Source organism: Dermacentor albipictus, unplaced genomic scaffold, assembly GCF_038994185.2.
Source record: "Dermacentor albipictus isolate Rhodes 1998 colony unplaced genomic scaffold, USDA_Dalb.pri_finalv2 scaffold_53, whole genome shotgun sequence".
Lineage (NCBI taxonomy): Eukaryota > Metazoa > Arthropoda > Arachnida > Ixodida > Ixodidae > Dermacentor > Dermacentor albipictus.
The window spans coordinates 69,985-85,749 of record NW_027225607.1 but is presented as its reverse complement, the minus strand read 5'-3'; the positions used below and the strand labels follow the sequence as shown (position 1 = coordinate 85,749).

At 42.6% G+C, this 15,765-nt stretch overlaps 1 protein-coding gene across 1 annotated transcript in view; it reads left to right on the top strand.

The window, feature by feature from the left end:
- Positions 1-15,765, top strand: part of LOC135900794 (uncharacterized) — a 335,347-nt gene that overhangs the window by 253,920 nt on the left and 65,662 nt on the right. The window contains exon 4 of the mRNA XM_065430375.2: positions 13,689-13,858. Within this exon, the coding sequence (XP_065286447.1) occupies positions 13,689-13,858 (170 nt within the window). The remainder of the gene's footprint in view (positions 1-13,688; positions 13,859-15,765) is intronic.

Below are 15,765 nucleotides of genomic sequence, written 5' to 3'. Positions count from 1 at the left end.
GGTCTCACTCGATGCACAAGTAAGCATTTACAGCTGTTGCAACCTGGAGGATTCACAAGAAGTGGACGTAAGAGTTCGAATAAGACTTGAGAACTAAGAGCTTCAAGTCGGCTCTGCTTATGACTGGAGCCACATTAAAGAAAGGGAGGTGTGTGCGCCACCGCAACGAGATGGCGCTACTTACACCATCATGTGAGATGCGGAACGATGCCTCTGGGAGAGTGGCCCAGACCATGCGAGCAAAGCTGGCATGTAGCCTTGCAAGTGTTGCATATGTAAACTATTATACAGTTGTCAGTTAAAAAAAGTGTTGTATGCTCGTCACTTGATCACGACACATAGTAGTGAAGATAGACACATAGCGGAAGGTGCATTGCCCAAAATTTTTAGACATGCTTGTGCCACCTCATCCTTTAATACATATGAGAACAGCATTTTTTTTGTAAAAATCGATGCGACATAAAATGAGCAAAAATCCATATTAGCCAGTTTGTTGTGTAGAGTAGTGGATGTCAAATAAGGAAAAAAAAGACAGAGTGTAAATGGAAGGGATTTACAAAGCGAGCTTTTGAGTTGTGGTAGAAGGGGAGAGGAAAGGGGCTACTGGTGTTGGGTTCTTTCAGGAGTTGAGGTAAAAACAAGAAACAAAGAATTTGCATGCAGTGGTAGGCACTGCCAATACAGTGTGTCATGTTTTCTAAGAAAGCAGGACCTGTTCATATAATCTCTCTCGAAGTTCATAAAAGAGGGGGAGGGATGAAGGATTGCAAAGAAGGGAACAGGGTCAAACAAATTGAGGTGTAGCAACCTGTGTAAACCGAAAGCAAAAAAACATTCCTACGCATACTTGTGAGAAATAGAAAAGGAAAATAAGAAAATGAATAATTAGTCACTCCCACTCTTTGATATTAAAAGAGGTTATGATATCAGTTGTGCATTCGTGTTTGTACTCCTCCCAAGAATATATTTCAAGTTGGGGCTGACAAGTGCATGCGTTACAATGCTCACCTACATTGGTCTTCCTTTGTTTTTATATTCTGCAAATGTTCTCTTGCCCTTTCATCAGTGCAGCGTCCAATTTGGCTTGTGTAGAGCTTACCACAAGAGGTTATTTGGTAAACCATTCCAATGGCGCAATTCATGAACGGTGTTGCATACCTTTTGTTAAAAGCAGCTGTATTTGTACACTCAAGCATGGGAACAAAGTTTAGATGGCTTCTTCGGAACCAGCAGCACAAATGGGGCCCCATATTTGTCATCAAACTTCTTCAGTGAGTGCAGCTGCTGTGCTCATGAGGCAGTGCCTCTGGCTGCTTCAAACTGCGCGCTTTTAACTTGCTGCTTTCAGCTCCTGAAGTTTTCGCAGTAGGGATTCTGAGATTCCGATGATGAGAGTGAGGTAGGCCAGCTGCTATGAACTTGCCAACCTGAGCACAAAAGCTATTGTGCATTGTGTGAATACACATATTTAGAGCCTATTCAAGGCACATTGGGGCAATAGTGCGTTTAACATTGGTAAAGGCTGGTTCATACAATAGCTAACCATTCTTTGCTCTTGGCTGGTAACTTCGGGAAACATGCTTTAGAGTGACCATCAAATGTGTACCTAAGATATGCAGCGCATTGTCAATGGGGTAATGAAGTTGAGTCTGGCGAAGTCTCGTCCGGTTAGGAAGAGTCAAGGGAAGAAACAGAACTGACGCTGACCAAGGTGAAAAATTATTTAAAAACACGTGGGAGCGTTGCTAACAATGCTTTCGCCATGTGTGTCTCATGTGTAAAGGTTAGTCCTTTTCCATGACCGTTAAAAAGATTTAAAATGTAATCTACTGTATGCTCATGTGTCATATTAGAGTTAGATTGTAAAATTAAGATAACGAGTATCTAAAAACACTTAGAACCATGGCCTTGTCAAGTATGTAGTGATGTAATGTCACAAAGCACAGGAGCATTGTGATTATGACATCTCAATGACATCTACTGCAAAAGCTAAATGCCAAATGCAAGGAAATTTCACTTTGGCTAAATTGGTAATAAATGAGTAGTAAATACTGCTGTAGTGATCTTGGCAAAGCTGCGGTGCTGGTAACTGTCTACTTTTTTTTCATTCTTTTAACAGTGCATTAGCAGATGACGCATGAACCTGGTGGTTAGTGGCTATGACGAGAGTCCACATCGCCTCCAGGTTTTTATCACACGGCAGGCAGCTGCAGGTGTTCCCTTATCTCGTAAGCCACACAAAGGAATACTGCAATCTGAGTCATGCCTCACTGCCAGTTACTGGTAATTGGGGCATTCATTTCAGTCTCGCTATCAAGAATGCTAGAGGCTGTTTTGTATTTACGCTGTTTGAATCATTTTTTTACACAGCCCTAACTTTTGTTGTAGTTGGGCTTTAAGGGCTGTAAAACAGCAAAAGCCAGCAGTGCACACACTTAAAAGCAGCTGAAGCAGGTGGAAGTACTGCCTCGTGAGCACCAAGTGAAGCACTCACTGCAGAAGGTTGCTGACAAGCATGGGCTTTGAGTTGGGCAGTTTGATATTGCGCTGCCAAGCCTGAGGGTGGGTGATCAAATTGTAGGTGTGGTAGCTGCATTTTGATAGGTGTTAAATGCAAAAATGCATGTGTGCTGTACATTGTATGCACAGTAGAGTAACCAAGGGGGTCAAAATTATTCCAGATTCTCTCATACTTCATGCCTCATAATCATATTGTGGTTTTGGCACATAAAAATACAGAATTTGGTTGAATTTATTAGTTGGTGCCCTTTGATTTTCCAGTTCTCTAATTTTCTTGCTTAGGAAAGCTCTGTTCTTGCTACAAATTATGAATTTGTTATCATGAAAGGCTAACCTTCAGTCTAACTTTAATCATTATTCTCCTTTAGTGTCCCTTTACCAGGCATTAAAAGCATGGAACACTAATACTAATACACTAACACTAATGCACTAACAACTTGCCGCAACTTGTGGGATTGTTCCCCACCTGCGGCAAGTTTTTTCATCTACTTTCATTTCCACTAATTTATCCTTTCATTATTTCATTTATTAAGCTCAACTAATTTCCTCTATGTTGTCCTTGGTGTCAGTGTTTGTTGGCTTCTTATGATATGACTAATGAAAATTGGGCCCCTTGGTTAACCCCCTTTCTTCTCATTTATTACATAACGAGGGTCTCAAATATGGCAACACTGATGCCTTCAGGTAGCATGTGTGGGTTTCTTGACCAGTTGCCTTCACGCAAAAAAGATCACGTTATCATGACGCCTGCGGCAGAAAGAGTGTTCCACGTCCACCGCCAAGGTCTGTGAGTGGTGGCGCTGGCCAGCACTCCCAGGGTTCTAAAAGGAAACAAATACCCAAGAAAGTGGACCGGGAAACGGCGCTGCTGTAGCTCAATTGGTAAAGCATCGCACGCGAAATGCGAAGGTTGTGGGATCGTTTCCCAACTGCGGCAAGTTCTTTTTCATCCACTTTCATTTCCATTAATTTATCGTTTTGTTATTTCATTTATTAAGTTCAAGTAATTTCTCCTATGTTGTCCTTGGTGTTAGTGCTTGTTTCCTTCTTATGATATGACTAATAAAAATCGGGGCCCTCAGTTAACCCCCTTTCTTCCTGGAAGAACATGTTTCATGGAGGATAAGAAAAGTAGGCTTGATTTTCTTCCAAAAAATATGCTTCATGTAGACTGTTTCTGCGTCCTTGTCTGTTTGCAACCTAAAAACATGACAATCAGCTAGTAAACGACGGCAGAAAGTTGTAAACGAACTACTGATATTGCAGTAATGAAAACTCTTCACAAAGAATAGCTCATAAAAATCGTTTGGAAATTTCGGTGGTTTTCTGAAAATAAAATTGGCATGGAAAAGGTTAATCTTGTATGGGGCACTAAAAAAGATAGTGAAACAAATTACTGTACTTATTAGAATGTAGGCCTATAGTTCTTTTTTCAAATAATCTATTCCTAACTCTAGGGTTTGCTTAGCTTCGAGGATTAAAAAAAACGCACCAGTTTTTAATTGAAACTGCTAACTATGGTGCATAGCTAGCGCCATCTAGAGAAATCAGTATCGCAGCCGCTACTAGCCATGCCAGTAGCCAACCGTACACAAGCGAGGTCGCCATTTTGACTTGTGTTGTGTCGGCCGTATCGGTGTGAGGCATGGTGTTATTGCTATGGCACCAAGCAAGTGACACTACAGTGCCGCTTTCAAGCGAAAAGTTGTGATAGCCGCAGAGGCATCGTCGAACCTTCAAGCCGAGCGGGACTTTGGCGTCGACGAGAAAAACGTCCGTCGTTGGAGGGGACGACAGCAGCTCTTTGTGTGCACTGCAACGAGGATGGCATTTAGCGGACCAAAGAAAGGCCATCACCACGAAGTGGAGACAGTTTTGGCCAGCTTTGTTCGGACACAGAGAGCAGCTGCCCTTCCAGTGACAACAGAAGTGCTGCAGGCAACAGCTAGGGAGCTTTCGAGGGAGCGAGGCCAAATGCCAAAGGATTTCGAAGCCAGCCGGAGCTGGCTTCAGAAATTCATGAAGCACTTTGGTTTCAGCCTGCGATGTCGCACTTCAATCACCCAGAAGCTACCAAGCGATTTCGAAGAAAAGCTGATAGCTTTTCAGCGCTATGTGCTGCGAAAGAGAGTAGCGGCAGGCTACAACCTTGGGCAATTCGGCAACGGTGACCAGACAGCTGTGTATTTTGATATTTCAGTGGCGTACACCATGAATGAAAAGGCTGCCAAGGAGGTGAAGGTGCTCTCTGCGGGCTACGACGAGCAGTGCGCAACTGTGATGCTGTGCTGCACAGCTGATGGACATCAGCTGTGCAGCACAGCTCACAGCTGATGCAGCACAGCTGTCCCTCCTTATATGATATTTAAAAGGAAGACCATGCCTGCTCGAGAAGCTTTCCCAAGAAATGTCATTGTGCAGGTAAATGAGAACGGATAGATGACGGATGCGATTGTGGAAGAGTGGGTTAAGATTGTGTGCCGATGGCGTCCAGGAGCCCTTTTTACAAAGAACTCGCTCCTTGTCGTCGACTCTTACCGTGAGCTTCGTGTTCGCTTACCAAGCGAACACGGACCTCGCTGTCATACCGGGTGGCATGACGGGCCAGTTGCAGCCACTTAATGTCTGCATCAACAAACCTTTCACTGCGGGAATATTACACGGACTGGTTGACTGACGAAGACCACATGCTAATGGCAACGGCCCCATCAAACGTGCATCGCTATCGCAGCTGGCGGGCTGGGTAGCTCAGCCTGGGACGACATCCCAGGTACATTGATTGTGCATGCCTTTGAAAAGTGCAGCATATGTAATGCGCTTGACGGTACCGAAGATAGTGCACTGTTTGAAGGTTACAGGGACAAGGAACACAGCGAAGAGTCTAGCAGTGACGACGACGTTGAATGAGCTCTGCATGTTCAGATTCAATAAATGCTGTTTGCATTTTGTGAACGCTGTCCTCGCTTTTTTTGTTCAGCCTACATTCGAGGAGGTTACATATTTTTTTGTTGGCTTCGGATTTTAGGGGGTCGGCTAGAATTGGGGTCGGCCTAGATTCGAGTAAATATGGTAGTCAGCTAACGCAACGTGTGTAATGAATCGAGGGCAAATTCTCTATAAAATATTACATGTTTTTCACAAGAGATGGTGATTATTTTCTGACGCATGTCGAGCTTTGTTTGCTGATGTGGAAAACCTCAATCACATCCCTCTCAGCCCTGTCAGGGCTCATTGCAACTAACCTCATGTGCTGGAAGATAGGGAAACACCCACTGCTTATATGTGCATCCATGTGGCTACAGTATTTTTCATGCAAGTTCTGGGTTCACCCACTCCCTCATTGAAACACTGATAATCGTTATGGCTACTAATACTGGTTTCCATCCAGGAGCAAAATCAGCTTGTAATTGGTGCTGGTACTGTTGATAGGTCTTTCTCCTTGCTTTTTCATGCTATCGTACTTCTAAGAATAAATAATCTTGCATACTATTGCTGAATGCTGGGAGAGTTGGTTATTGGCATTAGAAAACAGTTACTACACTATAAGATGAAGCACATGAAATGCACAGGATGAGCACTGCACATGAACTTGTTTAAGTACATGAGTGCGATTATTGCATGCATGAAAGGCTCACATTTGCGGCAAAATGTGACTATACGTGATATATAAGATACATCACTCATTATATTTTGCGTGTACCATACATCTTTTTCAAGTAATCAATTTTTCTATTCGAGATTTCAATAGGTGTGCTATTGCATTTATCGGTTTGTCTGGGAAGGCTCTTATATATCAGTGCGCATTTTTAGCCTTACATTTTCTCAATATTTTGTGCTGTTGTATTTTGCCATGTATTGACATCTTTTACAATGTCCTGCAAGTTTTTCAGACCTTGCTAACCTGTGCAGAATGCTCAGGCTGTCTTTGGGGCACCTTTGAGTGCCTTTAATGCCTTCAGCAGCGAGTGTTACGTATGATAGACCAGGATTTGTGGTAATGGCAGGCTGCAGGAGCATCGTGCAGAGACGTAGGTGGTAACAGCATCTGGGTATCTCAAAAAACATTGCAAAAGATGCCAAGCTTTGCCAAAATTTGACTGTACACATGCACATTGCAAATATAAGGCAGGGAAATGCAGATTTGCATACTAGGCCTTTTCCATCTAAGAAACCAATAACTGCACTAACAAACCTGCTACAGGGGTCTTGAATAAAGAAGTTGGTTACTTGAACAATATGATGTATGACATGGGTGCATCATGAATCACATAGTTTATACGTTGTGTATTGTGAAATTTCCTGCAAATGTGTCGTTTTTATATATGTAGTCATTGTTTAGTTAGGTCATTTCATTTCCAGCACCCATTCTCTGCATATCATGTTCCTATTTTGGTTTGTCTTAGAACTGTAATTATGTTTCATAAAACTTTACATTGCTAGACTTTGGGGCAGTTTGGTATTTTCATCCACGTTCTTGTCTTTGTCATTTCCCCTACCATGTAAGCATTTTTCTGGAGCACTTGCAGTATTTCGTCATGCTCTTGCGTTTACAAGCCAGACGTCTGTCTCTGAACAGCCCAAACCACTTGAAGTATGCAAATTTGATGCACCCTCAATACAACTCCATATGAACGTATTGCTAAAAATATTTTTCAGGGAATGAAGCACTTCTGTAACTGCTGAGTTTTGCAGCAATAAAGAAGCAGAATGCTTGCATCTTTGTAATCTATATATACATTTTTCTTTGTATCACCTTTTATCTGACTGTCAGTCAGCATGGTAACATTGCATATTGTCTTCTTTCTTAACATTCATAGGTTCCAAATAGCTCCTATAGTGTTTTTGTCCTCACATTTTCTGCAATATCCTTCACCGGAAGGGCGACTAGCAGTTCACCTGACTTACCACTTTTACAGGCAACAAATTAACCATAATAGTAGTGTCACGCCCATTGCTTAAAAGCTCCTAAACAATTTTGCACATCAGAAAGTTCCTTGAATTCATGCAAGCAGGTGCTGTTTATAAGATGGCTGAATGCTCATGTGATTGGTTTTTTAGGCCAATGTGAAAGAAAAACCCCAGTACCTGTGTTGCTTTATGATGTTGACCTGTATTTATTATTATGTTGGTGAACTGTGTGTGCACTCTGAAGATATGAGCATTACTGCTGGTGTTTTGTATAATCTGTGTATAATAAAACAATGCATTTTAATATCAAGAACAGATTCATTTTATTAGTTTTTGAAATGTGTTGTCATGATTTCCTTTCATTGTCAGTGCTTCTAGGCATCCAAATGCCTAATTAAAGACCTTCTGCAGATGTAAAGAGTTGATTCGAAATTTCAGAAACCTTTAATCACTGCAGCTATAGGTTCTTTTAATGATAAGCTCTTTCTTCACTACAAAATAGGGGTTCCTAAATTGGTTATTCATACCTATAAACCACCCTAGCTGGATGAAAATACTTTTAAGAAATTGCTCGAAGGTCTATTATACTTAATCAATTCAGAATAAGAAGATACTCTTTGCAGATACAAAACATTAATGGTCCATCTCAATTAATGAAACATTCTGGAAAGCCTTGAGGTCATTCATAGAAACACTTGTTTGTATCTTTGTCAGTGCCGTGATGTTTCAACCTTAGCCTACAAGATAACGATGCTCACAGGATGTGAAATTTCCTCGAAGTATTCTGTGTGTGCATTCTGCAACTTAAAAGGAAGAGGTCGAAACACTGACCAAAATAGTTTAAAGTAGTTATTTACGTTTCGGCTCCCCCACAGTAGGCTTGTGAACAAGGCTCCCGTTGGGGAGCCAAAACGTAAATAACTATTTTAAACCATTTTTGGTCGGTGTCTGGACCTCTTCCTTTTAGTATGCATCATCCTGACCAGACGGGCTTTCATCATACTCTCCACTTCATCCAATCTGCAACTGTACAATGGGCTGTAATTTTTCCTAAAATCTGAGGCGGCCAAGATGCACTTGGCGTGGTAGCATTGAATGACCCAGCACTGTCGAATAATTCGTGATGCTATGTTTAAATATTCATGCGTAGTCAGTTTGCAATACAATAAGTACATAATCTATTTACGTTTGGTTTTTCAGAATGCTCCCTATCATGCACTGCCATCTCAACAGTACCATGGCTTTTTGTGTGGATTCCTTCCCTTTTGAAGGCCACCACCGTTTGCACAGCATCACAGCCTGCCTGCCTTGATCTTGTGGAAGAAGAAAATACAAAATGCCTATTTTTTTTTAAATGAATGCATGGCTCCATGCAACACCACCTGTTGTCTGGGCGTTAGGGCTTTTTGCGGAGAAAATGTTTGTAATGACGCCTTATGTGTGCCCTGGTGGCTAAGTGTTTGCCTCTTTGCCTGTGTAAAACTTTCACACTTATGGATACTGTTAAGGGTTCCTGTATTATATTTTCTTTCGCATCCTATAGAAATTTTCGTTTCATTATAAAACTAAAAATTATAGTTGAATTGCGGCTTTGTGTGATATGCAATATTCAGCTGAAGGTTATCAGCAGAGGTAGAACAAGATGTATATCAGGTGGAGAAATTTTTTTGAGAAGTAAACTTCGTTAGGGTAACAGCCGTTTTCCTTGGCAGTATTTATAGAGTTTACTTTTCTCCACTCCATGGATATCCAGCAAAATGAGTTAGTGCATAGAGAGGGTGAGGTAAGTTTAAATGCTCAACATGGGGGTTTAGTTGGGATAGCAAGGTGTGTAGAAGTAGGGGAGTTTGGCAGGTTGCTGACACCGATTTCTATGAGTGATCTTGTTGTTTGTGTCTATGTCTGTTATATAATGCGAGGCATCTTCTGAGGCCAGAAATTTTGAAAAAACTCCTTATATTTGTGGAAATTCAGTACGTGCCCTGGTGCTACTACGAGAACTTGAGGCCACTGGGTAGATGCAGCTCTTCAATGAACGTCTTTGACACAAACTCGTGTATGTACACTGGGTGTGTGCCGCTGCATATGTGCCACTCCTTAATTAACCCCTTTGATGCTGACTTAGGTCATGGGGCATCAAAAGAACCTACGTAGTGACATCTGTGTATGCATGTAAGTGTGAGCTGGAATTGTCTGCTTGGATTTTCTTTCCCTGACGACTAGTACCCTTGTTGAATTAACTTCAGCCTGAGATATCACCTGTTTGTCTACTGTTATCACATTATGCCCATTTTGCTGTGAACTTGTCATGTTCTCTAGCTGGCAAGCTTGAATTTCAGGTACTGCACAGTGCTAAGGAAACTGATTAAGAGTGAGTGGTACTACCTATGCTTCTTTTTGCAGCTGCGTGTTACATGAGATAATAAGTCGTACGTAGATGTCTATTAGAAATAGCATAGGTATTTAAAGGTACTTTCGTTATGTTCTAGGTCATTGGTGCTGTCTGGCCTCCTTTGCATAATTTTTTGTAGCATGCTCGTTTACATGCAAAAACAAATGTGGCCTGTTCTAATGCATGCAAGGACTGCCCAATAGCTCATGGTGTTTTGAGCCACTCAATTTCAGTCTTGGCTGCACTTGTGGATTTTCAACTGTACTGAAGCTTACAAAATGCTTGAATTTTCTGTCAAACTGGTTTGCGTGTTTGTATCCAGTTTATTGAATTATTTCACTTTCATTATACTAATAGTCATTGATTGTACTATCATGCTGTCACATTTGATTCTGGAACTGCAATAAATTTCGACATTTTATTGCTTTGTCATTATTTTTGCACTCGTCAGACACAATCTACTAAACACACACACAAAAAACTCCCTTCAACCTCGTAAAATTCCCAAAAGGCGCATAATAAACTCCCAGACCTACCTGTAGAACCTCTAATAAAGAGCTAAAATGCACTCCCAAAACATCTGTTTAAAACTCCCTTAGTAAAACAGCTCCCCAAAGCTGTAAAAACTCACTCCCAAAGATTCTCCTTTATGCTCCCATAAAAACCAAAAATTGAACTCTCAAAACTATCCATAAGTGCTCCCTTACGCAGAGCTCCCAAAATATGGGAACGGTTGCTCCAAGGTTTACATCTAAGCACTCCTACAAGGAGGTAAAATAATTTCCCAAAAGTATCCTTCAAAACTCCCATAAGAAGCCAAACGTTTCCGAAAATATGTACGTAAGAACTCTCATCGCTTCTCCTATGAATTCCCATAAGAAGCAAAATAAAATACCCATGTCAACTTGTAAAAGCTCCCAAAGCTCCTCATAAGAACTTCCATAGTGCTGGTGTTCAAAAGTGGAATGAAAAATTCCCAACGTTCTCCATATAGACTCCGGCAGCCACTCAGGGGTTGGTGTTCGAAGGAGAATTAAAAAACTCCCATAATTCCCCATATAGACACCTGCAACCACTCAGGGGTTGGTGTTCAAAGGAAAATTTAAAAACTCCCATAATTCCCCATATAGACTCCTGCAACCACTCAGGGGTTGGTGTTCACAGGAGAATTAAAAGAACTCCCATAATGTCCCCTTAACACCACCAAACACAAGCGTGTGAAAAAAACTCCGTTCGAATGGAGGATATTGTCCTCCCTTAAGGGCTGAAGTTATGCAACGAGGCCAAAACTCCCTAAAAGGGTCAAACCTGTTTACAGTGTACCAAGGAAGAGAGCCAAGGCAACAGCCAAACAGGAAGGAAAAGCGAAAATTAACAAATTTAACTGTTATACAGCATTTGTGCATTAAAATCATTTTATTTTAAAAGGAAGTGGAAAAAAACGCTGTCGGAAGTGGGTAACTATTCCGCGTGTTTTGAATGACGCTTCTACAGCTAAAGTCGAGCCGCCTGACGCAGCCACTTCTCTGCTGTGCTTACGTGGGCGTTTTTCTAACCTTCCGCTTGGGCGCAGTACATACAGAACAGCAGCGCCTTGCGCTCTACGCGACTGTACGGGACTGGCGGCCACGCATTTTTACACAACTTTCCAAATAACAATGGGAGTTGGTTTGGGCACTTGGTAGAGCAGTAAACGAGGGATCCGCTAGAACTGTGATTTTTCCGCAAATATTTATTTCTGTATAAGTCTTCCAGAGCTAATTCAATAAACACTACTATAGTCGGATACAACCTAAATCTGCAGTGAAGCCCCGCCTACGCCCTCATAACCGCCAGCCACTGTTGCTCCTCGAAGCTGCATATAATTCGTAATTCAAGCTTTCCCTGTTTCCTAAATAAGGCGGTAACCACGAAAAATAAATATATTTGCGCGTAATTTTGTACGTTTTCACTCGCCTACTATAGTGGAATGGTGAAAGCCTAATTCTTTATTGAACTGGAATAAAACGCTTCCTTAGCTGCAACTATTTGCTGTCAAGTTTCACTTCATTTGGCAGTGAAGTTTCATGAGTAAATCGGTTTCAGCAGTGTAACGCAGACTTTTCGAAGACTTTGCAGACTTTTGAAGAGTGAAATGCCGAGATCCACACAATTTGTCCATGTCTGTTGCACACCTCATCCCCTCCGCCGATGCGAAGACTCGTCAAGAGTAGCAGACGCTCCGCGGGTATCAAGTACGACACGATTTTGAATAGGCCGCATGACGATGATTTTGTTTACTTCTGTGATTGGCTGGCGGAGTAACACAACCCCGCGCGGTCCGTGTGCCTTGGTTGCCAACTGCTGTTTTTGTGTGTTGTACTCTACTATAGTAATCTTTATTGTACGATTCCTTTCTGCGTGAATTCATTTGACGTGGTTCCCTGTTCGACAAGTAAAGGAGAAGTGCATCTCACAGTCGTTGTTGTGAGATACAGCTTATTTCATTTCTCTTTTGCGGGTTTACAAGTCTTCATGACAAATGATTGGCGTTATTCACATTTGTACTAGTAAAGCTGCACGCCCTCCTCATTTGCATCGAAAAGTTACCATGGGTTGGGCCATCCCCGAAAAGAAATCCTGCGTACGTGCCTGCCTAGTGGCTCAAGTTAGTCCGATTGTTGGTTTTGAAGCCGTTTGCCTCAGCGCAGCAGTCCGATCCTCTATTCATTAGACCATGTACTTTCCAGTCGACCAAGTTGGCGAGGTGTGGGGGAACACTGTTAGAGACGAGACTGACATAAATAGATAGATAGATAGATAGATAGATAGATAGATAGATAGATAGATAGATAGATAGATAGATAGATAGATAGATAGATAGATAGATAGATAGATAGATAGATAGATAGATAGATAGATAGATAGATAGATAGATAGATAGATAGATAGATAGATAGATAGATAGATAGATAGGTAGATAGATAGATAGATAGATAGATAGATAGATAGATGAATGTGTGTAAAGAATCTTAAAAAATATTATTCACATTAACAAGATTGAACACCGAATAGGCTCCATATCGCATGATGTATAGACATTACATTTAACATTTGGAGCCATCTGCTTGTCTAAGCGTGAATAAAGCTATTCCAGGAAACCTAAGAAACTGAGGTCTGAAAGAAATCACAAGGAACAGACACTGAAAGGTTATTCTTGAGAAGCAGAACTTCCGTGGCAGACTAAAAGCGGTGATCACTCAGCGGCTGTAGTGAATAAACTGAGTCATTTGTGTAAGCACGAAATGAGAGAAACGTGGGTGCTCAACACAGCCTTCCTATTTTCTTTCTTCATTTACAATACCGTCGGTAAAATGAGACTCTGCATTACAATTATCGATAGTGCCGCAGCAGTTTATGGTAAACTTACACAGTCAATGGTACATACTCTATGTTTTACACATGAAGGTGAGTGTTGAAGAAAAAAAAACCTCTAATTTAGATCAATGAACGAGCGTGGCCTCGTAGCCCAATGCAGTGGATGTAGCGCATGAGTCCGAGCCATGAACTACAACGGCGTGAAATGAATTTCTAGGAGAATAACGAAATTAAGAAACCAGTAGCCATATTTGCAGATACCAGGCAAGAAAAAAGTGGTCCATGCTGGCACAATAGGCGAGCGTCGGTCCGCGTCCAAAACTTTTGACTGTGTTTAAACAGAAACCGCAGAGATGGTTAATTTTCAGCATAAACATTCCGGTTGTACACTTGCCTTGGTAGAGATGTGGTCGAATGTTCTTATAAAAATTCGCCATGGTCGACCACATAGAAGATTCGTGCGTGTACCGGCAGACTCCACCCGCTTGTGACGCCATGAGTGTTTCTGCAGTGGTGCTGACGTGTGAGCCGGAGCGGTTCTTGGTGCGCATCAACTTCACGCAGCCCTTCCGGGGCGTGGTGCACGCTGGCGACAAGCGCGACAACTGCCGCATCCGGGGAGACGGCTCGCGGCTTTACACGCTCCCTGTGCCCCTCAACGACTGCAGCACAATGCACAACGTGAGTACAGAGTGGGCGTCGTGTATAGGACCGACATTGCATATATATTTGTAGAACGCGCAGTGAGTTCACTAATAGCAGCATGTGGCCGCATTAAGTGGTAGGATTCTAATTACCTTAGAACTGTTGAATGAAATAAGGAAAAGTGCGGTATCGTGGCAATTCTGGAGGGTAAGGCATTGCATTCTTTTATTGATAAGGTTAAAGGAGAATTCTAGTACTTTTGCGTCCGGACAGGGATAGTGTTAACTTTGTAGGCATGATCGATGGGACGTAAAGCATGAAGTGGTAGTAAAATATGCGACCTGGGAAATCATACGTTGCTGTGAACAGTGTGTGAAAAGGAAGATAATCTTGCGAATTTCCTACGCATTGTGACGGATGGAATGTTCAGCGTTTCCTTCTGAGACGACGCTTTGGAATGACTAGTAGGATAACAATGTGAATCGCTCTGCTTTTTTCTGGATGGCTTTGAGTAGCTTGGTAAGGATGATCGGGTAGGGATGCCAAATCATTGATGCACATTCCAGGGAAGGATGCACGAGGAAATTATACGCTTGAAACCTGGTGTCCCTGTCGGCCAGATATCAGCGTCGCTTCAGAAAGCCAAATTAAATTTGCTCTTTAGACGTAATGTATGCATAACAAAGCCATAACCATAATCCGTAAGATATACATACCAATCTCGAAGGCCATGCGAGATGGCAGTTGACTTCGAGAGACAGTGCGGAGCTCTGGGATAATTGAAACCGCCTCATCAACGCCTTTCCAAGGTGTACACACAAACGCCTTTGCCTTCCGAACCCCATTCGAATATGGCCTTCATGAATTGAACCAGTGAATAAGCAGCAAAATGCCATGGCATAGTGCAGAGGTTGTTTCGCCTAACTAGATACAAATGCGTTTTTTTTATCGTAAGTATACGTGCAGCGCAAGCAGATAAGGACAAAGTTTGTCGACGGAAGAACGGCGAGGACGGATGCTCATGTGATGAGTATGACGGAAAAAATCTGCGTCAAGGTTGGTCATTACTCTTTCTGCCTAATTCCTGATTTCGCAGCCGAATGGAAGGTGCCGCGCGGGCACAAGCTCTCGCCCCAACTTGGTTTCGCACGTTCGTGCTTTCTTGCCTACTCGGCAATAGAGCAGCAGCAGCCACGGCCATGAGAGGGGTAGCTAAAAACGCTTTATTTTATTAGAGAAAGTGAAACGAAATACCCATACTCAAACAACCAAGGAAAGTTGCAGTTTCAACCAAAAGGTGCAGCTTTGATTGCAACAGCAAATTATGAGACAGCTGCGCAGTAAGGTTAGTAGTTTCATCACATTTATAGCCTGCTGCAAACATTCGCTCACTAACTAAATTACTAAGCACGTTGTCACACGCGCAAAGGCAAACATGCGCACATGTCAATCGGTGACCCCAGACACTCGCTGTCAAAACGCTTGCGTGAGGAAGAGTGGCACCAGTGGCGAGCGAATTCTTTTTCGGACTGCCTCTTGCTTGAACACGAACCACCAGGTGCGCCTATCTTGGGTTCGGCTAACCTTCGACCCCACCGTAATTAAGATAGGGCACGTGCGGCCACTCTCCGGCTGCGGAACCTTCCCGCCCTCCTAGTGCGCACACACCTCCCCGATAGCCCCCTTGCGTACGTGAGAAGACGGAAGGGGGCTATCGCGTGAAGGGGGCTATCGCGGCTATCGCGTGCGCGGGGAGACACCGCCGCATGAAGCCACCATCCATCTCCGCTCACCTTGGCAAGCCTTTATCTCCCACTTAATGTGTGCGGCATGCTATGTGTTATCGCACTTGGACTTTATACCGAACATCACGGCGGTTATGATGGCGGCAACAGCGAAAATTTCCCTGGATTGTCAATGTGATTGTTATCGCAATAATCAAC